Raw genomic sequence first — 25,797 nt, 5'->3', positions numbered from 1 at the left:
TGCTAACATGAGTAACAGCACAAAGTAGAGCTAAGGCCGATGACTGTGGTTATTTTTGCAGGAACAGTATTTAAAGTATTAGTCAAAGTCCAAATGTGATCTGAAGATGGCACCAAATGAGAAGTTAGGGGATGACCAGAGATTATAATTCTTCCTAGAATGAACATTAATATCAGTAAACAGTAGAGAAACAAGGAACAGTTTAAAATGTGTGTCCGAATATGAAAACAAACAGGGAGGTATAGAGAGACATTACAGAAATGGAAGATGCCAGATAAACACCTGGGAGCTGTAATTTTCTGATGCAGGAAAGTGAAAGAGGCTGAGTTTGTTGCAGAGATGGGGAGGAGTATACGAAAGGATGTAAATGACTCATAGGACAAAGTCATTTTCACAAGACCGAGTGTTTCAGACAGTGTCTGAGAAGGAGACAGCACAGATGAGGAAAAAATCTTTGTGATAGCAGGAAATCACATTTTGGTCTTTTTAACTGTCCTTTACAAAGGTTTTCCTTTTTACAGCCATTTCAGTATTTTCTGCAGACGGTCTGAGCTTCACAGCAGACAGAGCTCAGGAAGCAAAGAAAATGGATAAGACACCAGAGGACACCTCAAACAGCAGACACGTCGTGATTGCTTTTATTATGAGCACTATTTATGACACGTAATACACTGATTCTTAGCACTAAGTATGTCAGCTAAAAATGGATGACACGGCGCTGTCATTATAACCCCCAGAAAAGCTTTCTGTTCTACAAGCCTCTGTTAAAACTGTCAGCCAGGAGCACAATCCATTATTTTAGTAGCTATCATGCTGCATCACAAAACTAAAAAAACAGGTGTCTCTATCAGATCATTTCATTTTCTAGTGGCACCAGGATCAAGTTAATTAGCTTCAGACCCTGCAGACCCTAATCAGGTTTCATTTAATAGTCAATTAGTGAGTCTATGTAAAGCTATAATGAACAACATGAGAGACATGAGAATATCTTCTGCCATCACTGTCTTGTCAGTGCACAGCTATGCAGCAACATAAAGTGAAGGCTGAAGACAATGGATTGCCCTAGAGGTTTAAACTGGGAGCAGTTGTTGAAGTGAAACAGAATTGGGCAATAAATTCAGTGGTATGGGTTTCAAATCAGAAAATGGTGAAGTTCCATAAACAGGGCAAGACCAAGGCCATTGTAAAAATGAGTTAGGACAGTAATAACAAAACTACATTCACAAAGGTATAGACTAGCTGTCATGAAGAAATAGTGTTACCAAGGAAAGGTCAACAATGAAAAGAATATAATATACAATAGCTTAACTAATTCAGCTGCACATTGTCTCCACACAGCTTATTTATTGACAACTTTAGCAAACTCATCACATCTGAACTACGAGATCACTAATCACAATACGGCTGGAATGACAGAAGAACCCAGATAACGCTCCAACAAGGACATTTGACGGGTAGATAAAGGTCTGTCAGTGTTTGCCTGCACAAAACAGTGGACGTGACGCTGTATGAACTGTTGTTGAGGAACTGAGTCTGTACAGATGTTCAACTGGAACAAGGTTTGACAGAGTCTAAGGATTAGGTTCAGCTGCAGGGGCACCATAAAGCCCCTCAGCTTTTCGTTTATCACACTAAGCCCTTTGGTGCTCACACCGATGCTGCCTCGCTGTAAACCTGAGGCGAACTGTGTTGACTGAACATAGTTTAGAGAGGCACACGCTGCTGTATGTAAGATTGTACATTTGTCAATGCGTGTCAGGATGAAAACCAAACCTTGAAGTCTCTGTAGACCTCTACAGAAAACATTTGAGCAATAGAGCATTACTCACCGCAAGCACATAAATTATTCCTAAAGCTTTGATTATTCCCTGGAGCACACTGGTCTCCATAACTCTGAAATATAAGAAGTTCAGAAATTTCATCCTGGAGTCGACTGTCAGACCAAACTGAGTAACCAGGAAATGATGTGACCCAGAACCCGATGGTCCCACCTTTTATCATCCCTCCATCAGTCGGACTCTTCTCTGGACCTGGGATTTAGCTGCAGATTTGACAGCATGTGTGCAAAACTTGCAGAGTCTTAACCTGGAGGTGATGGATGAGGTTTTTTATGAATGAATTACTTACTAAGAAAACTGAGCAGCATTGGTCATTATGGGTTAACTGAGTTTGACTACAGAAACACTGCACAGACTCCAAAGCTGTGAAAGCTACGGCCTGGTACAATGGATTGTTTTTTACTGTTTATTAACGTTAACGTCACAGTTGTTTGTGAGCCACCGTCAGCAAAATAAATCCTTTTAATTAACTACAGCCCATGAAAAGCATCTTCCTCTCTTCTGGCTGATGGCCACCGGCCGGTCGGTGCAGCTTCGATGCTGCTGTGTCCAGCTCTTGACATTACTCACCTCTGCTCCAGACCCTAGGAGGATTTCCTACTTCCTACATGGCAGCAACTAATTAGATGAGTGTGCACAAATGAATCCTATGGGACAAAAGGTTCATTGTGCCAATTAAAAGCCTTTGTCTCTCTGCACACCGCCCTGCCCGGGAAGTGCTGTCTCCTCTGACAGCCCACTGTAGACTCCATGCCTCATTGCCTGTTGGTAATTATCCGCCTGTATTCCCGGGCTTTATCACCAGCTGTTGGCCTCCACAGGATGTGCAGAGAAAATTCAGAATCTGAATTTGTTTGGTTGTTTGTGCCGAAGAACATCTGCACATTAACACGGTGGTTATTTGCTCGGCCACTTGTGCCCAACACAAAACACACACAATCGTATTATACAAAAAACCAACACCACACACATACATCACTGTGACACACCCAGAGGACTGAACAAAGGCACAAATTATTGACACACACACATACACACACACACTGCTATAGAGACAGGTGAAATAAAGAGCTCTGTGTCCATTTTGCAGCCACTTGCAATATATTTTAATCTTTAGCATCTTATCTCAGAAGAAACAGCATGGTTTTATTTTTATTTTTGAAGTAGTTTATGTTTATGTGTGGAAGCATAGTTGAGAAGAAAACTGCAGGACCAGCAGAGGGAGGAGGGTCACAAACAAAGTCACTGCTGCATCTATTTAAAAATTCACTGCTGCAGCCCACACCTCTGCTGGCAGCTAACATCCTTATCATCCTTAACATCCTTATCAGCTAATCCTGCTGGACACGATCAATTTCACAGCTTGCTGTCAATGTTCTTTTCTTTGGGTTTGACTAAGGCCAGAAACCAACTTGTTAGCAGTTTCACTAATTATGTGGTTTTGATAAATTGTTCCAGAGGTTGTTTTTATTTTATTATATTCATCTGTGACTTGACACAATGAAGAAGCTTATTGTCCAGCCAAGACATGTGAGGATAGTGACATGTGTGTGTGTGTGTGTGTGTGTGTAAATGCACACTTATCCATTTAAGGAAATACTTTTTTTTTTTCTTGAAACCACTAACTAATGTCCCACTAACTTCACCAGGACTGGACTGTGCCAACAAATCCATCATGTGTGTAACTGCTGGGGAATCTCAAACTAAGTTACTAAATCAGGTTATGCCATTAAAACCTTGTGTAATGTGTAAACAGCTAGGAAACATCTGTTGAACTGTCCAATCAAAAGCAGCTTTGTTAACAGGAAGTCACTGTATTTGAGTAAAAAACCAAAACAATGAAAATGAGGTGAAAAGGCCTTTTGTGGACTGTAACACATTACCTGTTCCTGTGGTTTTTGTGCTGGATGCCCTGGGGGTCAAGTTACTAAAAACCTGCTCCTCACTTGTTTTACTGATGCTGCAGTTCACTGTGGCAGCTTTATTAGCTAAAGGCCTTGGTCCTGTTTGCTCCAGAAGTTGAAAAACTTTGACACCAGCATCTTGTTCCTGTGAGGAAGGCTGAGTTTGAGAACAGGTTTCAGTCCTCACGGTGTAATACCAGGCGCACACACGGACACCGTCGCTCTCAGATTAATAAACTATAATCGAACAGGATCCGAACACAAGTTCGTTGCCATGGAAAACACCTGAAAAACCCAGGTTGCCGTGGAGACAAATCAGCGTAAGTTTGATGTTAAATATACATTAAGGTAATAATCAAAACCCAGTTATTTACTGCAAGTGTGACATTGGCAACGAGTGAAAAGATGTGAACGCAAATATCACAGCTAACTTTAAAATCAGCTCGATGGAAATCATTCGTCAATACTTCACAAGCATTGGTCTCACAGATACGAGCGCTTTGAATTAATACACCCCTTTTGAAAAGTGGCTCTCAGGCAGACAGAAGGATCCATCACTTATTCCACTTTGAAACAGAACAGCAAAAACCCACATTTTCTGGAAGGACCCTTAAACTAATGGATTCAAGTTTAGAGCCTGTGTGTTAATGAATGAAAGCCTGTGTAGTTGGAAACGGACTAGATCCTGCATTTGTTGCTCATTTACCTGCTCTGTCACTGTGACCTGTTTGCCTTTAGCTCAAAGTACCTCTGGGTCTTAGCACGAGCTCACATGGTCGGACACTTCTCAAGCAGACTCATCATCGGTGTCCTTCATCATGTTGGTCTGTTTTAAAGTCGATTTTTGCACTTTTTTGGCTACTGGGTCTGGTTGAGAGACAAAGTCAGAGCCAAGTTTAAAGTCATCACTGAGTCTTCACCATCAGTCCTTCATATGCAGAAAAAAGGTCCTGTTTTTATTGATGAACATAACAGCATGTTGCCATTTTCATGATAACACTGAAATGAAAAGCTGAACAGAAAAACCCAGATAAGTCATTATAGTCTCTCCTATAAATTCATCTAAGCATAATATTTCCTGACACACAACAATGAATACACTTCACCCTTTTCCTTACAGTTCTGTCACATACTGGAACCAACAGGGCTCCATTATTGCAAACAAACAATTCATACATAGTGAGAAATCGACAAAGACTGACAGAAAATACACACCCAAAAAAGTTTACATAAAAAGTCCATTTAAATACAATAGCACTGGCATAGGACATGTACTAAATGCTCATCCTAATTTATGATTCAAGGCTTTCTTCTCAGAAATGAAACTTCAAATCTGAACACTTAATTACAGAGCAAGGACACACTGATAAAAAGGATGTGCAGTGCGTGTGTCGCTGATGAATTTAAATGACCTGAAAGCAAAGAGGCAGCAAAATGAGCTCCAGGTCTGATGATTCAGATCCTCCTTTAACACCCGGTTCACACTAAACAGCCATTACTTTGTCGTACCGTCAATTTCAGCTGTTTTCAAAATAAAGGGTGCGTTTTATATGGCACAGCATGATCTAAAAGAGCCGTTAAATGAAATATGTTCCATAGGCTCTGTCCCACTCACAAGACACGACTGCTAATGATGCTACATCAGAGTACAAATATCACCGTCCAATTAATTCACCTCACAGACCATATTAAAGCTCTTATATGGTGCTTTCAGCCAACAGTTCACTTTATTTACCCTGTTTTACTGACGGCCCCAGGGAACTGAGCCAGACATGCTGGAACAAGTTAAAGTGAAGGGAACATCATCAAATCTCATGTTTGTAATTATGTTGTGACTCTAATATCAAATAACAACAGAGACACAATCCATCCAAAGTAACGATGTCGACCCCAGTAGAAAACAGGCAACACCAAATCACCAAACTATCTATTTTATATGTAAATCAAACTGAATACTGCACAACCATGAACCTGTTCAACCTTGTCAGAAGAAAGTTACAAATCTTTGATCCCTGTTTTCTGAAAATCCTACATTTCTCCTTTACACTCAAAAAGATATTGTTATTTTCTCTATGGACTGTTTTATTCTCTCAGATGTATGAAAGGACTATGTTTTTTTTCTTGTATGCTGAGTTAATGTAGACAAACACAAACATCATTTTCCAATCACAAAATTGGCCTGTGTCTATTTTAAAGCCAAATATAACTGAGGTTGAAACTGCTACAATGAGTTTTAGCATAATCTGATTTTTTGTACAATATGAGCCAAACACAGGGGCTAGAACAAGAAAAGGAGACCCTGATCAAAACGCAGTCCAGTTCAACAACATTACAGGCCGTGGGTTTGGAGAAATGCTGCAACATTTTGGTAAAGGGATTATTCACTTGGATTGGATGAGAAGATCGATAATTATAGAGCTATAGACAATAACGAGAGTTTAGCTGTTTGCTGCTGTTTCCAGCTTGACTCTGTCCAAAGGTACCAGAATCCAGTAGCTTCACTAAATCACTAAATAAGCTGGTTATCTGTCAGCAGGGGCCAGGCAGAGACATGGTCCCAGCTTGCATTACACTTGTGGTTATGTTACACTTTGGTAGGGGACGTTTGGCTGTTTTAGCTGTTTTCATCTACTTCTCTCTGCAAACCGAGCCAAGTTAGTGGGCTGCTGGTTTTCATCTATTGTTTAAAGAGCCGTGTCAGTGTCCTCATTCAGCTCCTGGCTCTTCACTCTGCATTTCCTAAAAACTACTTCTCAGCTGTTGCATTGTACTGTTTTGTTGAATCGCACTGTATTTTAAGGTCTTCTTGACTTTGCTAGCCCCTGTTCCTCTCTGCTTGATATCACGGTGATCTTACTTTTTGGTCCGCCTGGTTCTGTCACAGTTAGACCCAGGCGTGGACGCTGCCCGCCCAGTCCAGCAGCCGTCCTCGGTACCAGGCACGCGTAATAGGCTGGATGAACAGTAGGAGCCGAAACCTTCGGAGCAACCCGCAAAAGACTGCGGCCGCCAGGACCACAAGCGGTGACATCATCACAAAGCCCAGGATGATGAGGGCGGAGCAGCTGTTGTCGTCAAGGTAATGGCAGATGGTGGAGGAGGCGCCAAGGACCTACGAGGACAAAAACATGATGTGCGGGAGCTGATTAGTGTGTGCATGAGGGTGTATGCTCAGGGCGCAGGAGTGGGACCGTGCAGGTAGTCGGGCGTGACAGTCCCTCCCAGTTTCCCTCTGCAGTTTAGATAAGAAGCGGCTCAGAGCTGTCAGAAACCCCCTGAGCTGCCAGTCACCTGTGAAGCAGGAGGGAGCAAGTGAACAGGAAGAGGGAGAGGTGGAAAACTATTTTAAAAACAGGCGGGAAGAGAAGCAACTAATGAAAACAAAGACAAAGGGAAGTGTGAGATCAGGTCATCCCTTCAAGACAAAGTACAAGTGTATTATCTGTTTTCACTCAGACGCTCCAGATGATTTGGTCGTGTCTGAAGCCCTTTTGCTTAACGATTTCCTATTGTGAGTGTTTTCAAAAGGAACTTTGCCTCCTACAAATGTGCCCTAGCAACAGTGGTGTTTAACACCAACACACAGACACAGCCCTGTCAAGTGCACATTGTGCTTCCACCGAGCACATTTTCCTCTTTGTCGTGCTGTCAGCGTCTGTGCACAGCTGGAGCTGGCAGCAACCAGACGCTCGTCACAGTGGGCCCTTCTCTCCGTGTCCTGTCTGTCGCCAAAATACGAAGAAACAGACAGACGACTTTGTCTGTGTCTGTTTGGTCTGAACTGACACTCGCTGTTATGTTTCGTGTTTATGTCCATATGCCCGTCTGTATTCCTGTTTTTCTAACATCAAGGTCTTTTTAACATGTGTTTTGTGAAACTGCACTGTCCCCTTTCAAATAAATGAATCTAATCTCATCTAACCAGGAAAACAATCTTGCTGTGCATATCTGGACTTGGCATGTTCTTAATTTGCCTGCGTCTCAAACACAGCTGCAGCCACTGAAACCAAATCATCCATAACAATAACAACCGGGGTCCTGGAATCTAAGGTTGGCTGCAACGTTATGAACTGTGGACCCTTGGGGTGAGCCACGGTCTGAGCTGTGACTCTTCACAGCTACGATGCTCTCCCCGTTTCACTGAGGATAAGTCAGCCCCTTGCAAACAATGAGCCACACCCATCTCTTCACCTCATTACACAAACACTGTCTCACAAGTTTCAAGATTAATATTAATCATCAGCTTTTTGGATGGGCTTCTGTTCCCTGATAAAAAGCAGTGAGCACAGACTGAAGAATAAGCCTGACAGGTATAGGCAGATGATTTATTTCCAGAAGGCTGTGATGGCCTGTCTCCTTCAACGGAGACGACATGTGTGACGCCAGAGAGAGAGAGATCATCTTCTCACTCGCCCCCAAAAAAGACAAAAAAGACCTAATTGTGACAGCGTGTCGTTGCACTTATGTAAAGAGCATGTCCAACATGGTAATTAGTCATCAAAGAGGATAGATGTAAAAGTAAGAAGATTATTTGTTGACCAGAGAGAATCAGTGCAGGGACATATTCCATCCATTATCTGCTGTGCTCATCCTGAGGGGTCACAGCTGACACAGACTCACATTCACCCCTACAGGAAATTAACAGTTAAACCTGCCTGTCACTGGACTGTGGAAGGAAGCCAGAGTACCTGGAGTACCAGGAGAAAAGTCCACACAGAAAGTCCCCGGGGCCTCCTTGCTGTGAGGTGACGGTGCTAAGTGTTGCACCCTGGGGTGCCCCAGAGAATAACTGCTGTTTGTAAGCTGGGCAGCCACAGTACAGGGCAGTGAATTCATTTTTAGATAATTAAATGCTTACTGCAGTACAGTCATTCACACAGTGTTATCATCAGATAAAAGAGACAAATCTCTGAGAACAAAATGTGTGATGACATAAACAAACGTCTTATTGGATGAGTCACTTATCCCAAATCTATATCACACTGTTCCTCACTGTGGACTCATTACAGGGCCCCTGTCTTCCTGCTAATAGTAAACACTACGTTGTGTCTGAACCACTGCCAGAGTCTAAGCCCAGGATCCAGATTCAGGATCAGCTCAGCTGCAACGTGACGACCTGAACTGAATCCTGAGCTTGAAGAAACGTCTGCTCTCAGCTGACCTTTGGTACAACCAGAACGAAACCACAGAGTAAAATGTTACATGGACTTTACATTTCAACTCACCCTCGAGTGGCAGAGGAAACCGGCGTAAAGCAGCAGCACCGCGGGCAGCAGCACCACCGAGAAGACCACAGCCAGGAGCAGAGCGCCGGCTAAGACCACGCACAGGTTCCAGAGGACGAGAGCTGCCCCACAAGCCACGCAGCCACACCTGCCCCTGCGACTGCCCCATGCACTGCCCCCGCTGTGGGCCACAGGAGGCGGCAACATCTTCACTGCCTCCCCAGCCCAGAACTCCTCCTCTTTCTCCTCCTCACCCGAACCTCCATCATCCAGGTCCACATCCATCCCACACATCCTGAGACACAAAGATGATGGTGCATTGTTCAGATTCAGGCTCCGTTACTGAAACGTTCACGTCTTAATGAAAACAGATTTACACATGATGAAAGCAGCAGGTGCAAAATGCTGCTGTGCTGCTCCTGTGGACTCATCGTGGGCTGTTGACCTGCAAAACCTCCTGTGCTCAAAATTAAAGTCCACTTTAAATTTCTAAAATCTCACAAAGGAAAAAAAGTTCACATTTCACGTTGCCCTTAGTTACAGCTGCCTCATGTTTGACCCTTACATAGGAAAAATGCGGTGCAGGCAATGATCCAATAAGGCACCTATGGACGGCTTCACACACACACACACACACACACACACACACACACACACACACTTTGGTCGCTGCTCCAATCGATCTCATCGATCAGGGATTTGTCACTGAAGCCCGGACGATGTGCCAATTTAAAACGGAATCAGTCCTTTTAATCAACCTGCTGCTGAGCTGCAGACCCAAACTGTCACACGGGACCGGACGCGTGTTCTGGTCCCTTCACTGCAGTTTTATTCAGTTTTAGCTTCTGGGAGATATTTTGTTATTGACTGTGTAAAATAATGTTTTGAGGTTTGTCTGTTCAGCTTTTCCTGATGTACATTTTCTCCTGTACATGCAAACAGGACTGAGTCTCCTGAAACAACACGCTGAGAGAGAATTTCGTCTCCTACCTCCAAGTCCAGATCCCGTTAGTCCCTCGGGGGGTAGTTGGAGTCCTCTCCCGGTAAATCGACCTGGACAAAATAAAGGAAACAGATTAAAACACGCAACAGGATCCACAAGCGCCAGAGTCGAACCCTGCGCTGCCGGAGCGACGTCGCGGGAGCGAGCGACTCCAGACTGCATGCACGACTATTAAGTGCGCGCTCCCGCGGTCGCGCAACAATTAACACAAACCTGTTCGACTCGACTAAAGTGTGTTTTGTTGCTCGGTCACGCAGGAGCAAACGGACGCACCCGAACCTCCGTCCCAGAAACACAACAACAACAAAACAATGCGGGAAGACAAACTGGGCCGAGGCTGCTGGGAACACACACACATCACAGCGGGTGTGTGAGACGTAGTTCAGGGCGTGTTCGTGCTTCACACACACGGTATACAGGCGTGTGTGCGCGCACTGATTTGGGTTGCCAGATTGTGCAGAATCCTCCTCCCTTTAACACTCGCTTTGTCTTCCAGGTGGTTTAACGGACTGACTTACCTTTAAACAGGCTGCAGACTCAGTTTAGTAACAACCTATAACTAGTTCAGACTTGATGGATTATTACTAAAAGAAAGACTTTAAATGAATTTCACAGACTGGTTCATTTATTACCGAGTCCACTGGATTACCAACATTTATAACTCTGGTACTGCACAACAGAAACACCAAACACCAGCTGACCCAAGTGATTTTTCACCATCTGGCATCAACTCGGCCGAGAAAATGACTTTCAAACTGATATATTAAGCAACTTACAGAGTAAAGCAGTTATAAAGTAAAAATGACACAAGTTGTTTTATTTGAGAAGATGGAAAAATATTCTAAAAGGCAAATCTCCAGTGGGAAAGGACTTTGTGTGGTTTGTCACAAATAAACAGATTTTAATACTTTATGTTTCGTTGACAGCGTCGTCCAGAAAGCAGTGAAGAAGATCAGTCACCATTTCATAATAACTAATTAATACTTTAGTATTTATTTGCTATTATGAGTTAGATTAAACAGCTAAAGTATCATGAAGGCTGCTTGTTCAGACCTGTTCACCAGCTATGGCTCAAAAAACATAAGGAAAGAAATGAGGGTTTTGTACAAGGTGAAAGATGAAACTCTTGAGCATAAATAAAGTTTGAGTCAGAGTTTGAGTTAATATACGAGTTAGTGTATGACGATGTTCAGTAAAGAGCCTCCGAGCTTCTGCCTGTGCAGTCTGCCTCTCACAAACTGTGTGGCAGTGAGATAAGAGGATGATCGATTTGTTTTGCAGCACAGACAGACAGTCAACCTTTTGCTGTTCAAATTTAATTACACAGAACGAGAAAAAAGATGGGAGGATATGAAGCAGAGCTGAGTAGCATTGGAAGAAAAGATCTTGTCTGGATGTGGAGCTCCAGATGAGGGAATGATTGATGAAGTTAAGGGAAGATAAGCCTCAGAGGGGAAAACATTGTTTGGTTTGTTGTTGAGAAGTTGAGAAGCCATTAAAGAGGTGCAAGTATAGTAAATACACCCTTTGTTTATCTGTAACATCTGCTGACATCTGCTGGACTGTCAGTGAACTTTACACTAAATGTATGTGCAATAGTTTCTTCAGTCGCCTCAGCAACGGTTCTTCTCTTGACTTATGATTATTTGACCGAGAAGATCGTGGACTGGACGTCTTCTCTTGGTTTCCCTTCAGGATGATCCAGCTTTGTATGTGAGTCTGTCACTCTCAGCGTGGAGCCACGTACAAGGTCACTCACCGCCCATTTACCGAACAGCATCCCACCGGTTGCTATGGTAACGCATCGTAGTCAGGTGACACTTTGGGTCAGAAAACAGCAAACCGACTGTGAACCTCCGTAATAGGTGATCTATCTATCTATCTATATTTACATCTATCTATCTGTTCTATCTATCTATCTAGCTATCTATCTGTTCTATGTCTATCTATCTATCTGTTCTATGTCTATCTATCTATCTGTTCTATGTCTATCTATAACGGATTCCCTTCTAACATGGCAAAATTAGACGTCTTCACTGGACAAACCAAGTTCAATCAGGTTCTAAGTTCTAATGTTATTATTACTCCAATACATATTTACAGTAACAGAATCTGTAGAAACACAGAGAACGTTGAACTGTATCCTGTAACAATGTCCACTTGACATTTTCATTTTGTCCCCATCGATCACAGTCACAGTAATAAGGGGTAATTGTACTATTAGTATGAACAAGAGGGATGATTAATAAACACCAACACTTTAACTCGCAGGCATTAAAAACATGTGAATGTCTTTAAACTCTCATGACAAACCTCGGATAAACAAGTGAAAGAATCTGGGGAAAAGTTTCTACGTGGCTTCTCATCAAGCTTCTGATTAAAGTCTGGCACAATGAGCTCACATTCAAGCCAGTGAAGCAGCGAACAGCAGGGTCGCTTCCCATCATGCTGCTCTTCAGTTCTCCAACAGACAGCACCGGCATCAATGGAACATTTGTCCCTGACTGGAGTTTTGCTACTCAAACAAAACCGGACCATGTGTCATGGTCCAAACTGACAGAGCAGCCACACTGTCATAGAGAAGGAGTGAAATTAGCTGTGGGAGAAACCGTGACAGAAGACGAGAGCACTAACCAACCCCTGTGTGAATATAAAGGACAAAAGAAGCAGTTATCACAACATCAGAATTTATTGCGTTCAAAGCAGATTAAAAGTAATGAGACTACAGCTTATTCACAGACTACAGCCATGTCTGGATGCTCAAACGCACGCATATGCATGCAGCAAACAAAGAGTGCATAAAGTAAGTTGATTGTATGAGTTTATACACAGAAGAGTTGTCATCTGAAAGAGTGACTGTGTGAGTGTGTGTCTTTAATGAAACACTAAGTGAAGTGATATTTTCAAAGTGCCTTTACAATACTACAGAATGAGGCAGTGTGGAGGCGAGCACAGAGGGCGGAAGAGCTGAGACAGAGAGCTCCAGGCAAATGTGACACCTACCCCCCGTCTGATGTGTGTGGTAGCGTGTGATGGTCAGTGTGTGGGTGAGCATGCTTTTTAGGCTGCGTATCTGAGTGGGGCAGTGGATGAGACTGAGCCGTGCTGAGGGTGTCGGATAAAGATGGAGCGTCCAGGCCGCCGTCCGCTGGATACAGCTGCATCACCGCCCCCTCCTGGGCACCTTCCTTACTGCAGGACTGGCAACTACAGTGGAAGATCCTCTCCACCAGTTTGTCCACACGAGGAGAGTCTTCACTGCCCGGGCACTCCAGAGTCACCTGTGCATGCACACAGACACATAAAATCACATACAGAAATACCTTAGACATGTTTTGTATTAATATTCAAAATGTTCTCATTTTCTAAATATTTTTTATATTGTTTTTATGTCCTTGCCTGTTAATTGTCTCTATTCATTATCATCATTCTTCACCTGTGTTTTTAATTTGTTGTCTGCAAACCAAAGTTCTGTTTGGATAATAATGAAGTTGAAGATGAAGTTAATGCTCCTGTTCTTTAAAAGTAAATAAAACTACTGAAAAACACTAAAGGTGAGAGAGATAAATCCTTAGAAGTTAAATTAATAAATATCCTGAAAACATATAAATTAAAGTAGCTCTGAAACTAAGGTGGTTTTATTTTAATGGTTATCATTCTTATGGTCTGTAAAACTTCTCAGAATATAAATTAGTGAGTGAATTGTTGGTAACTATTGTTAACTTAGAAAAAAAAAAGAATTTATTTATTCAATTTTTACTTTTTTTATTTCTTTATATCTGGTGAATTATTCATTATGCACTAAGTCAACATATCATTGTTATTTTTTCTCCAGAGAAACATTATTTATGTATGTATATTCTGACAAGTGATGCTGGATTGATGTGTGTTTGCTGTTGGTCCCAGTTACCATCAAATTCCTAACTAAATAGAAATAAAATAAATAAATGTTGCTATTCATGTATTCTACTGGCAGTGCTCAATAGAATAAGAAAAACTTAGAAAAACAGAAATACAAAATGAAGAGACAATTTTCAACCAACCCATGGAAATCTCCGTTTTACACAAGCTCTGCCGTCTCTCCAGACTTTATGCAACCTCCCCTCACTGTTTCCATTATCCCGTGAAAGTGATCATTCAGCAGTTTTATCAAGATCTGCCACAAGTGCCAAACTATCATGGGGCAGTATCCTCTTTCATGAGAGCTGACTCTGTTTTGTTTCGAACTGAGTTTTGTATAAAGTCCTGCAACAACAATCAAAACCACAATCATACAAATCCAATCCCAGACAATTTGAGATTAGGTGAAACCATAAATTTACGTTCTCTGGCCTTTCTCATGCAGGAAAAAATAGTAAGAAAATAATGAATCTATCATGTAACAACAATGCGCTCCAAGAGACAATATTTTCCACTGAAACATGAGGTAACCTCACCTGTGGTCCCACCCGCCCAGCCTACCTGGCAGTTCTCCAAACTACATACACCTAACCACAAAGCCTTTGTTGTCACAAGACCAGATTTCTTCTGGCCAAGAGGGACAATGAACTTCAGAAGAATATAAAATGCAGGCTTAGGGTTCACAGGCAACCGCGGAAATTATCAACAGAAATCAAATCAAAATCCTCCATTTGTTTTTTTTTTTCAGCCCAGGGTCTGGTACAGTAGAGTTCAGAACATATTTACCATCTTTCCTGCTGGAAACTTGTGGTGACTTTGTGTGTGAGTTTAACGAGTGAGTGTTGCTGTGTGCTCGCCAGAAGAGCTAATGTGCAATAACTCTTACCACTTCCCACTGTGTCTGGGCAGGCATGCAGGAGTCACAGTGCACCAGAGACTCAGTTGACTGTGGGAACGTATTGGGGACGCTGTAACTGAAACACTGGCCCAGACAAGCTCTGCAACAAGAAAAGAGTGCATTATATTTTCATCATGCTTACTGACACAACATGTGCAGTTCAGTTGCATAGACAACTCATGTCTGTGTGCAGGAAAAAAAAGAGTCTGAAATCTGACCTGGTTTACCTAGTCTGAGGATGTCTGGTAGCCTCAGGCCAAACACACAATCACAAAATGGAGACTTGTTTTTCATAAATGTTAGTGCAGATAACGGGTCAATTTCTGCTTAAAATAAAAACCATGTTGAAGATGATAAAAAATACATTTTAGACATAGGAACCAGTGTGCAAAACATGCAATAAAGTCATTGTGGGGACAGCAGCTTTCTGTGAAAAACTGAAAAATAATACATATAATTTTTTCCTTAGTGGGACTTACGAGAATAAATACCTTTATTTATAAAGTAATATGAAGGCAGACAGTATATTGTCCACTGATTACAGGGCAAGCTTTCCTGAATGAAGAATACATCCATTCTCTATTATTATTGTTAGTTATTCCCATTAAAAGTCCTAAACAAACAACAATGAATTGATCCAAATAATACATACTGCCTGCTTAGTTAAAGCCTGGTACCATTTCTTCCTCTGTGCTATAGACGAGAATTATTAGAAACATCAAGGGGCCATGTTGATTAACACAGACAGAAGTATTGTAGTTTATTCTGAGTCAGTCCCATATAATCTGTCCTGTTGTGGTAAATACTTAAAATCTTTGGCTGAAAATAATAATAAAGAAAGAAATAATAATACCATACCCATCTGTTTTGGAAAAGTTTAGTATGTACGTATCTATCAACAAGGAGTATTAAAACCTGCCCATCATACTTTACTATAAGACATAAAACAATAACTAACAAATAGAAAAAATTGAATCCCACATGTAGAAAACAACAGCAAAATAACAAATACATATCTAATGTAAAAACAAGTAAAATGATTTAATATAAACATAAAATCTGGAGGTAACCAACAGAGCTATATTATGCTCTTAATCACTTTGGCTCAACTAGCAGTTGTTATGAGAAACAACTGTAGAAATAAAGTTTAATTTGATTTATGTAAATAAATAACTCCTGTTTGCCAGATAAGAGGGTGAGTCTATAAAATGAATTAAGGCCTTAAGAGCTGAGACGTCATCAGACCGAATATTAACCGGATGCTGAGGTACGATTAAAAAACAAAGCTCAATCACTCCTTAACTTTAATTTGGACTTTCGAGACTTAAATGACTTAAGTGAGTTTAATGGAAAACCACAGACGTCTTGTAATGTCCAATAAACGACATAAATCTTAGATAATGTATGTTTGGGATTGTGGTTGGTAATGAAATAATATACATGTTTACAGTAAATCGATTATTCGTGGCATAACCAGTATAGTATTTAATTTAAGTATAGCACAGCTTGTCAGCCTGTGTGTCCTACAAGATGGATGTGACCCTGAGAAGGCCACAGACATACTGCGACACTGTCAGACTGAGGGAGGGAAATAGAGAAGGCCTTCATCCTGACCTGTTTTGAATAGAGCGAGGCTGACATCCCGTGTGCCCGACTATCTGTGTGATGTTCTTGGCTTCGCACCAGGCGCTCTTGTCAGGGAACAGCGCCAGGCGGTTGATGTGAGCAGGCGGCGCTGCTGAATACAGTGCAAACAGTGTGCAGCAAATCAGAATCCTCTGCCACATGACTGCACCTAAAAGGGCAGAAAACCACAACAGGTTGCCGCTCTGTTGAGCCTGTTCAAGACAAAAACATATGCTCAAAAGAGTCCTGACAAAGTCTTTTCATGTGTTCAGGTCTCCACTGCCCAGCCAACACCTGGTTTTACTGATAATATAAAATCTGCATATTCCTGCTGATGTGGACTGACAACTTCCTGCTGATTAGTCCCTGTGCATTACAGTTCGTCCACTTATCAGGTTTTCCTCATCTGAATAGTTAAAAAATTCTTAATTACCTGAGTTACCAGCCTGCAGACAGAACAACATTATAGTGGGTTCATACTGTCGGTGGAGGGAGAGGCAAATGTCTGCTCCACATCACCTGACTAAGGCTGTCCTCTGGTGTTTTACTCCCTTCTTTAAAAATGCCTCAACCAGACACGTCATTTACAACCTCCAAAATCGTTTTCTCCTGTTGCTTATAAAAAAGGGGCTAATAGTCTCCACTTTGACTCCTTTAGGCCTTTTTCAGCACTTCCCTGTGCCTCTGACGCAAAACCAAGCTTGGCTAAGATGTGCGACAATTCAAAATATAAAGTGGCTGCTGAAAGTAAAAGGACTAATGACTTGGTTTAATAAAAGTTTAGTCTTCGGTGCTGTTAACTATTAACTATTAACTATTACCGTCTTAACTATTACCTATTACTGTCAGCAAACTGTGCTAACACATTTATTAAGTTTCTGTCTCAACAGAATATTAATATTAATATAAATAATAATAAAAAATGTTTAGGCATCTAGATTTTAATACACGTCAGTCTCTCCTATCAGTGACGTAACGTAACGTAACGTAAAGTAACGTGACAGATACGTTGACGTCTGTTCCCCGAGGATTCGGGCTAATGAGACGCCTTGTTTTCTTGTTATTGTTTACGTTGTTTACGTTGTTTACTTTTATCGTAGCGACGTTTCGGTAAATGTGAATTATCAAGTTTCCTCGAGTTAAGAAAAGTAAGAAAAAGTACCGGCTGAGTAAAGGAAGCAGCGTAACGTGCGTTGAGCAGCAGGTTAGTTAGCTAACGAGGACACTAATGACGTTACTAACGAGTAGTGAAGCACTTTGAAGTACTAAGTAGTACTAAGTAGAAGTACTAAGTAGAAGTACTAAGTAGAAGTACTTGGTCGAGGCACTCACCACCGCTCACCGACCCCGGGAACAGCCGGTTGATCCTGCGCAACTTCCCGCTGAGCTGATCCCGATCCCCGAAACCTGGACCCGGCTCCCAAAGTCAGAGGATGCGGCGAGTAGTCGGATAATTAACGGAAAATACGGAGACTCTGTGGGCGGCCAGGACACATCCGAGCTCGGTGTGTCATAGAACAGTTACATCATCCGGAAAGAAAAAGAACCGTGCGGCCGATCACCGGGAAGGATGGGGACATGGGGCAGCGGGCGTCCATCAGCTCAGACCGGCCCTCCCCTTTGTTCTCTTCCCGTCCAGGGTTAAATCCCCATGTAAGTCCGCTGAAAACCGCTTTCCGAGTTGTTGTGCGGAGCTGCAGAAGCCTCACGCAGGGTTAGGCGCGGCTGAGCCCTCGGACAGGGGTCCTGCTGCGCCGTTTGTGGACGGAAGAAAACGGGGAGGGAGGGAAAGTGTTGGGAAGGTCTCAAATGTTTCCCTAAGTAGGAGCGAGATCAGATTTACTGGACAAATACGCAAATATCTCAGGATCGGTCGAGGAGGGAATAGGTGCAGGCCTGCCTTACCTTTCCAGAAAGTTTGGCACTGCTTTACTAACATATGTTTTTATATTTTAAATCTAAACATTAACACTCTAATAATCCGAGACAAATGGAAACAGATGTGAATCACTGCTCTGGTCCTTTTTCTTTAGCACATTAAAAGCACCTTTAGGAATTTGATAGCAGGGTGCTTAACCATAAGCTCATGGCAACTTGATCTAATTAAGGCCCTTAAAATGTTTGGACTGGAACCAGTGACAGACTCTTGAGCAGGAGTTGCTAAAAACCTTAACACCCCCCTAGTTTAGCTGATCTCAATCTATTTAAATATGACTATTGTGAATTATTGGCCACAGCAGCAGCAGCAGCACCTTGAGGAGCAGCAGTGCCCCGACATAAGGATCGTATAGGTCTGACATATTTGGGCTTCACTTGTTTCCATTGTCTCCACTCCAGATTGGAAAATATGATGCATTATACAAAACCAACACCCAACAGTTTGTGAAGTAGCTCCACCGTGACCCACTGCAACAGTAAACACATCATAACAATATAGGCTGAACTATAACACTATAACACTCACAGGGTCTAGTTTGTGCACATTTGTGCACATTTACTTGTGATGTCCTTAAGCTAATTATGCTAATCGCATTTCTAACTAACATTTTCAGTGCATGGCTTTGATCTGACCATAGTATTGACAGTGTGTTAGTGCAACATGAGCTAAGAGACTGATCTAAGTGGTATCGACCATAACTAGATCACCTGGGCTCAGTAAGGCCTCGTTTGAAGTTCAGTTTTGCCTTTTGCTGTAATGTGCTGTAGCCGATCAAAGAGTACACTATTTCCATGTGTGAGGTGAAATTATATAATTACAAAACAGTAAAGTCCGTGAACCTCAAAAGTTATTTCTTTTCCACCTCTGGTAGCACCAGGCTCATAAGATAAGAAATAACATTGTTAGTAATATCAACTAAAATCAGCAACAGCTACAGAGGCAGAGACAAGCAGCAGCACACACGTCTGCTCTTATAATTCATGCCAGACATTCACACTGACTGAACAGTTTTAGCCATTAGGTGATCAAATGTGATTAGGCAGTATTATTATTATTATACTGGTAATTATGATTCATCATAGAGAGGTTTCAGACAGGCACAGACAGGTATTGCCTCTGGGTTTTTGGCTGCTCTATCACACCTCAGTTGTGTCACTAGCCTCCCTCACCCTCCCACACACCTACATCCCATTCCTGAGCTTCATCCTACCTGTGCGCCCTTGCTCACAGGTGTTCAGCCTGGCCCATGTCCATGAGATCCCCTTTCTGTTTCACGCTTCACTTGCAAACAAATATTTTAATGGGCAAGGGACGAGTGACGTGGCTTAATTTCTGACAGGGCTGCTGAGTTTCTGATGCATGGCAGCGCAGCAGAAACAGGCCCCTGCACACACTGAAGTGACTTTAATTCCTTTGTGTGCTCAATTTGATGAGAAAACTGTTACTGTGCTAGAGAGTATATGCGTGTGTAATAAAGTGCGTGCATGCGGCAGTGTTTTCTTTGATGTCAAAGTGAACAGCATGTGTTTAAATTGCAAAGTGCAGAACTCACCTGTTAGTAATAAGACCGAGCTCCAGTCCAGAAAACGCATTCCCCTGCATTCCACAGATTCTGCTTCACCAGGGGGCTGGATAAACATGTACACGTGCACATGCTCACACAAACAATCCCTCTCCTTTCTTAGCAGGCCCCTGCAACTGCACATAAGTGATCAATCACACTCCAAAAAAAAAAAAATCTCAGACACAGCCAATGAATACACAAGGCCTAAGAGATTCCGTCTGATAAGAATTTGTGTATTTTCAACTCCCTCTGATGGAAACAGTCATGGTCACACCAAACACATGCAACTGAAAACAGGACTACAAAGCATGCCGTACTGTGTTTGGTCTAGCATAGGTGCAGAACAGACTGGTTTGCTTTCCTGTCTTTATATCGTACTGAAATCTACCCATCCGTGGTATTCAAAGAAACCCAATAAATGGAAAATCTGATTGTTGATTCTATGCTTGAAAACATATCTTTCATTCTTTCAACACCAGCATCATTCCTTTCACTGGCTGTACTTTCTTTATTCCATCATGCTCTGTAACTTTTCATCCTCCCACTAACAAGACTGCAGATGCTGGACCTGGCCCTCATTCCAAAACAGCAGGAGTTCAAGTCTCCCAGCTCATTAACACACAAAATTACCTCCCACCCCCAAACCACATTTCATTCTTCTCAAACATGCACACAGCAAATCAGAATGAGAGGATTTTCCATAATGTCTTTATTAAATATACACTGGCTGCCCTTTGATAAAAACAATGTGGGCACCATTGGAATAAGTGCTGGGACAGAAATGAGCAGCAAAGTAACAAGGAAAAGACAATCACATGATCAGCTCCTTGACAAGTCGTCAGTAGCTTTAGTCCTTCATTACTGGTCCTGAAAATGAACACACACAGAAGCCATGTATTAAAATGTGTGTGTATCATAAGCTTCAAACAAAAAGCACCTTTTTCTCTCTGCGCTCACCTTAACCACGCGGCCATGAATCAGGTACGGTGACCTGAAGTCATGCTGGCAGTTGGTGTATCCCATGCCCAGTCCCAGACCTGAACCAAATGAGACAGGCCATGTGCGACCTAAAGCAGAAATATTCATCCGTTCGTGACATTTATAAATTGTAATTTCAAAAAATCCTGCATTTATCAGTTCACCTTAACAAAGACAACTTACGTTTAAAGAAAAGCACGGAGAACATAATGCCCACGGCAAGGCCAGTTACTGCAAAAAGAAAGAAAGTACAATTAAATAAATTAAATACACATCCAAGGGATTTGACTTTACTGCCTTAGGTTATATAATCATGTTGGGTGCAGTAAACTAGCTGGTATAGATCAGCAGGGGCGCCTTCATTAAGTTTGATGCAGGAGTTGGTAAATATCACAATCTAGCAAAACATTTCTCATTAGGAAAAGAGATGGAGAAAAAAAAACAGCAGCAAGAGCACAAAACCTCCAAGAAAGAAAACAGTAAAAGGGGTGCACGAGAGGGGGAGTTAAAAGAAGCCAGGATGCTCAGAGGGCAGGAGTTGATAGGTCACAGAGTACGTGCATATGCAGGTTATTGATGTCGTGACCCAGTATGGTCTGGCTGAATGTTAGTCAGCGGCATGGAAGTTGGTCAAGCCGTTAGAGGTGCTCAGACCAGACTGGGATCTTGAGGAGGAATGTGTTTGTGCCTTTAACTTCACCTCGCTGCAGGCCACACCACACCCAAAAGCAGCCCAGCCAGCACAGAAAACACATAAAATCAGCCATTTGGGCCCCACTGACTCTTAATAGGATTCAGAGAGCTATGCAGCATGACCGATTTGCCTGAACCAGAACCCTGAGACTGTTCTCTATTACACAACTTATAACTGTCAAACAAGACCTCTAAAGATCCTGCATATCCCCACTATCAGCGCAGATCAACAATAAATCATTGTCCTCTGCATCCATTTCAAGCAAAGATTCACTTAAATTTAAGATCTTCCGTCTGTTGCAGCCTCTGCCTTTCTTTGCTCTTTAGCCAGAGCATTTTTAAAGACTGAGTTTCCACTGACAGTAATAGAGTAAAAGCATTGGCAAAAATATGACGGCAGATCACCATCTCATTCTGGCATCCTTTGTCTGAACATCTCCAAGGAGGGTGGATTGTAATGAAAATATTTTTGCTGGAGAAGATTGAAATGTTTAACCCACAGGCCTGAAAACACACGGTATGTTTGGTCAGCAAATAAAGACCCGGGCTTGTTAATTTTATTATTCATTTCGTCATTACTTCAAGTATTTTCTGCAAATGGCATCAACAAGACATACACTTAAGATTTAGTTATTTAGTGAAGTCAAATCACAACTTCAGATGTTGCAAGACAGCCACGGTCCACAGAGCAAAAATCTTAGGGACTTAACGATCCCCTGACTTTTCCTCTAGTCTCAAATTAAGGACGACATTTGTGGCTTTTAGTCTCAACAACTATTGTTGGATGGACTGCCAACTCATGCCCACCTTTTATATACTGTAAAATACTGTCACATTTTAATCTGTGCAGTACTTATGACACTCCAATCAGCCTCAGCTGCCCTTTGTGTTTACTTCTACAGTAATTAGTAAATGATAAGTCCCCACGCTCAAATGATGATTCTTGTAAACATGACACCTGTTAAACATAATGTCCCTATGAGGATGTTAGCATGCTAACATTAACATTCAGCTCAAAGCACTGCACACTTCTAGTTTGCTCATCAGTGTGTGTACCAGTCAACAGACGACCATTTGGTAGTTAAAAAAAAAAATACCAGGGTTTTGTTTCACAAGTGGAACTGCAAAAAGAAATATGTGCCGATTTGAATGCATATTATTTATAACAAACCAAATTCTTAAAAGGAATAATATTTTTTGTTCTTGAGAGACAGATTGGTTGGATTTGGAGCCATTTCCAGCTTGTTCCATTAATGCCACATTTTTTCTTTAGTGCAATATTGAAAAGGTATGTTCACAGAATGAACAACAGTTGAGTGTATTATTTAGTGTTATGTTTAACCATTTCCAGTATTAATATAATACCAGTATTAAATTTACCAAACAAGAGTGTATCATCTAGTAGTTCTTCAATGTAAATACCAGGTTTCAATAAATACTGTTTTGCATCGTGAAGAGGATGTTGCTGGTCGTCTGTCTCTGTGGCATCAATCCACAATCAGTTGCTTTCTTGTTCCCTTTATAAAAACAGGTTCTCATGGCCAATTGGCTATTGTGTAAGATTCAAAACTTTATCTGTTTTACCTCTATGCAGTGCAGTGCATGCCCTCTGTAGGCTTCCTGGATGATCACTAAAAGTGAGGACTAGGAAAAACCATTTTTAAAACAACCCCCTCAGCAGAACATATGCTGCAGACACACATTGGCACAGCTGGTAGTTTGCTGCTCTGAACTCAAAGAAATGCCACAACGCAGATGTTGTTACTCCCAGCAAGAAACATATTTTATTGTGCCAAAACTGTCATTAGTGTCTTCTGGGACAGATTGTTTACAAGCTTAAGTATTTGAGTGCTGGACCAACACTGCATCAAATACCACAGATAAACTCAGTCTCACAGACTCTGTGGTGATCTGTTGTTTCATCAGCACTCACAGGATGAGTGAGCGCCGGAGTCAACAGAGGAAACCAAAACACCTATAAATTTGAATATTACTGGAAAAAAAATATGCCGTTACTTCACAGAAGGTTTGGTAATAAATTCAGAGTAGAGAGGGAATTTCTGGCACAATGTCACCCACTGTCAAAGAGCAGGGAGAAGGGAAATAGGTAGAAACTCCAGTAACACTGGGTCTGTCTCTTATTTCTGAACCAACAGGTTTAAACTACGAAAACACACAGGCTCAGAATAAAGTTGGCACTAAATCCAAACATGTCTGTAGTAAACTGTCTAGTACGTTTGTCATGAAGACTAGAATTATTCAATGTTTTGTTATGAGTTTTGCTATTGCCAGGTGACTGTCTGTGTTTGGGTTCGAGCAGTAATGTGCTCTCTTCTTTCACCACCTGATTATTAGTCAAATTTAGCAACATTTCAGAAAGTCTCATTTTAAGTGTTTCATCAACTTGTTGACTTGAAGATAAGATGAACCTTCATTTTTCCCACAGCAGGAAAATCCAAAATGTCTGTATTAAAATCTGAAAAGGCATATTTTTCTTACCAGGCCACATTTCAGCACTTTTCTGTATTTTGGCACTGGCAGGAAAACGTTTGGGAACCAGTGCAGCACAGTATTTACTCAAGCAGCCCATTGTACTCAAACACTGCGTACTGAATTACTTTTACTTGTATTTATTTTACACTGCAAAGGATCTGACCACTTCTCTGGAGACTTTGTTCACAAAGTTTATGGTCTGTCAAAACACAGACTTAATGTATATCCCAGTCTGTGTGTTATTCTGTAATCTGGCATTTGACCTCAGCACAAAATGACATTTGTCCCGCACGAAAAGCGGCTCTTGCCTTGAATGAAGCGCAAATGTTGACGAGGTGTAATAAACAACAGAACCCCTAACGAGCGCCCTAAATACTGGCATGAATGAGGAGATATTAACCTGTTTTCACGGCGGTGTCCGCCAGGCACCGGTCCCATTTCCGTCCGTAATCGTCTGCCATACTTTCTGCTGTCGGGAAGTTCCGTTAAATCTCGCGAGAGGATGACTAACTAACGTGAACTCCTTCCGTCACCTTAATGTTTTACTGTTTCCTGTAACTTTCTACTTTTCAAGCTTCGGCTCTTTCATTAACATTTAGTCTGGAGGCACGTGAGCTTTTTATTTTAAGTGAATATCGTTTTAACATGTTAGACATGTCAGTCCATCAAAACAATCATAAATAACATGCATGTAGGCAATTTACAACCGATTATTTTATTTGTTACAAAGACCAGAACTAAATGGCTGCTTTAATATATATATATTTTTTAACGTATTTTTTAATAAATAATGAAAACACTTAAATAAATAAACAAATACTGCAGGCCATACACTTATTTTAAATTATATTTCTGGCCACATTCTGAACAACAATCTTAGAGCCGTGTACTGACAAGCTTGAAGAAATGACTTACAGCTGCAGCTGTACAGAAAGACTTTGCCCATTTTTCTAAATTCGCAAAGATGATGTTGGAAATATAAAACCTAATGGGATCGATCCTTCCTTTCAACATGTTGTCAGACCAGTCCTGTCACAGTCTTCTAATGACAGCGAGCATGACGAGCATTCACATGACTTGGTTTCCTGTCCCCTCAGTGCTGCTGTTCATGCCTTTATGTTTTGGGAGCCTACATATAAGAAAGTCATCAGAAAAACATGAACATTATAAAATTCTGCTTTTAACGTTTCAGTTCAGACATGTAGGGTCATGGTTTTTAACGTGTGACTATGAGAAACTGAATATTGTATTCATAAATATGTTGTCATCAATGTTATTGAGCCTTTTTAATCCACATAGGGACCGGGTCTCCTTTCATGGAGGCAGCCATGTTGCACTGGGCTACTGTATAAACAGAATGGACAAACCAAACACCGGCTCTAGACAGGGAGTTGTGTGTGGTTTTAAAGGTGATGGCCATCTCGCCCGGCTATAGGGGAGTGGTGCTCAGAAGGTTGCATTCTCCAATGTCACCACTAGATGCTGCTAAATCTTTCACAGTTTACCATTAAACTCTGGTTCTTCATTGTCATAAATTATCATCTTGTTCCCACACATGCATTTTTAATGTGTTGCCACAAGATAGTTCCCAGGCTCTAACTTTCTGTTCCTCAGTGTTAATTTTGGAACCTGATTTTGATTTAGCTTTAGATTTTCTCTTTTACTAAGAACATACATGGGTTTTAGTTAAAATTGAGTCATCTATTTGTCACTAGTTTTTTGTCCAAAAAATTTGA

The 25,797-nt window shown here is 41.6% G+C and overlaps 3 protein-coding genes across 5 annotated transcripts; all 3 read right to left on the bottom strand.

Annotated features, from left to right (window-relative positions):
- Nucleotides 1-4,675: 4,675 nt before the first annotated feature.
- Nucleotides 4,676-10,375, bottom strand: tmem88bl (transmembrane protein 88b-like). Its single transcript, XM_026306537.2, has 4 exons — nt 10,184-10,375; nt 9,958-10,020; nt 8,968-9,262; nt 4,676-6,854 (listed from the first exon to the last, which is right to left on the bottom strand). The coding sequence occupies exons 3-4, from the start codon at nt 9,259-9,261 to the stop codon at nt 6,627-6,629; spliced, it is 522 nt and encodes a 173-aa protein (XP_026162322.1). The 5' UTR covers nt 9,262; nt 9,958-10,020; nt 10,184-10,375; the 3' UTR covers nt 4,676-6,626.
- Nucleotides 10,376-12,644: 2,269 nt separating this feature from the next.
- Nucleotides 12,645-20,018, bottom strand: nbl1 (NBL1, DAN family BMP antagonist). 3 transcript variants are annotated; one of them, XM_026306528.2, is made up of 4 exons: nt 19,886-20,018; nt 16,383-16,563; nt 14,757-14,868; nt 12,645-13,251 (listed from the first exon to the last, which is right to left on the bottom strand). In XM_026306528.2, exons 1-4 carry the CDS (start codon nt 19,971-19,973, stop codon nt 12,970-12,972), a joined length of 663 nt encoding a protein of 220 aa, XP_026162313.1. In that variant the 5' UTR covers nt 19,974-20,018; the 3' UTR covers nt 12,645-12,969. The 3 variants fall into 3 exon arrangements, with proteins under 3 accessions (XP_026162313.1, XP_026162314.1, XP_026162315.1); XM_026306529.2 differs by lacking the exon at nt 19,886-20,018 and adding an exon at nt 16,828-16,930; XM_026306530.2 differs by lacking the exon at nt 19,886-20,018 and adding an exon at nt 17,727-18,193 and having other exon boundaries at nt 12,648-13,251.
- Nucleotides 20,019-20,583: 565 nt separating this feature from the next.
- On the bottom strand, nt 20,584-24,571 carry LOC113130173 (MICOS complex subunit Mic10). The gene is made up of 4 exons (XM_026306545.1): nt 24,462-24,571; nt 21,059-21,106; nt 20,855-20,964; nt 20,584-20,764 (listed from the first exon to the last, which is right to left on the bottom strand). The coding sequence occupies exons 1-4, from the start codon at nt 24,520-24,522 to the stop codon at nt 20,756-20,758; spliced, it is 228 nt and encodes a 75-aa protein (XP_026162330.1). The 5' UTR covers nt 24,523-24,571; the 3' UTR covers nt 20,584-20,755.
- Between the last annotated feature and the right edge of the window lie 1,226 nt (nt 24,572-25,797).

This window comes from Mastacembelus armatus, chromosome 5 (assembly GCF_900324485.2).
Source record: "Mastacembelus armatus chromosome 5, fMasArm1.2, whole genome shotgun sequence".
NCBI lineage: Eukaryota > Metazoa > Chordata > Actinopteri > Synbranchiformes > Mastacembelidae > Mastacembelus > Mastacembelus armatus.
This window is presented reverse-complemented; position numbering and strand designations above follow the sequence as displayed.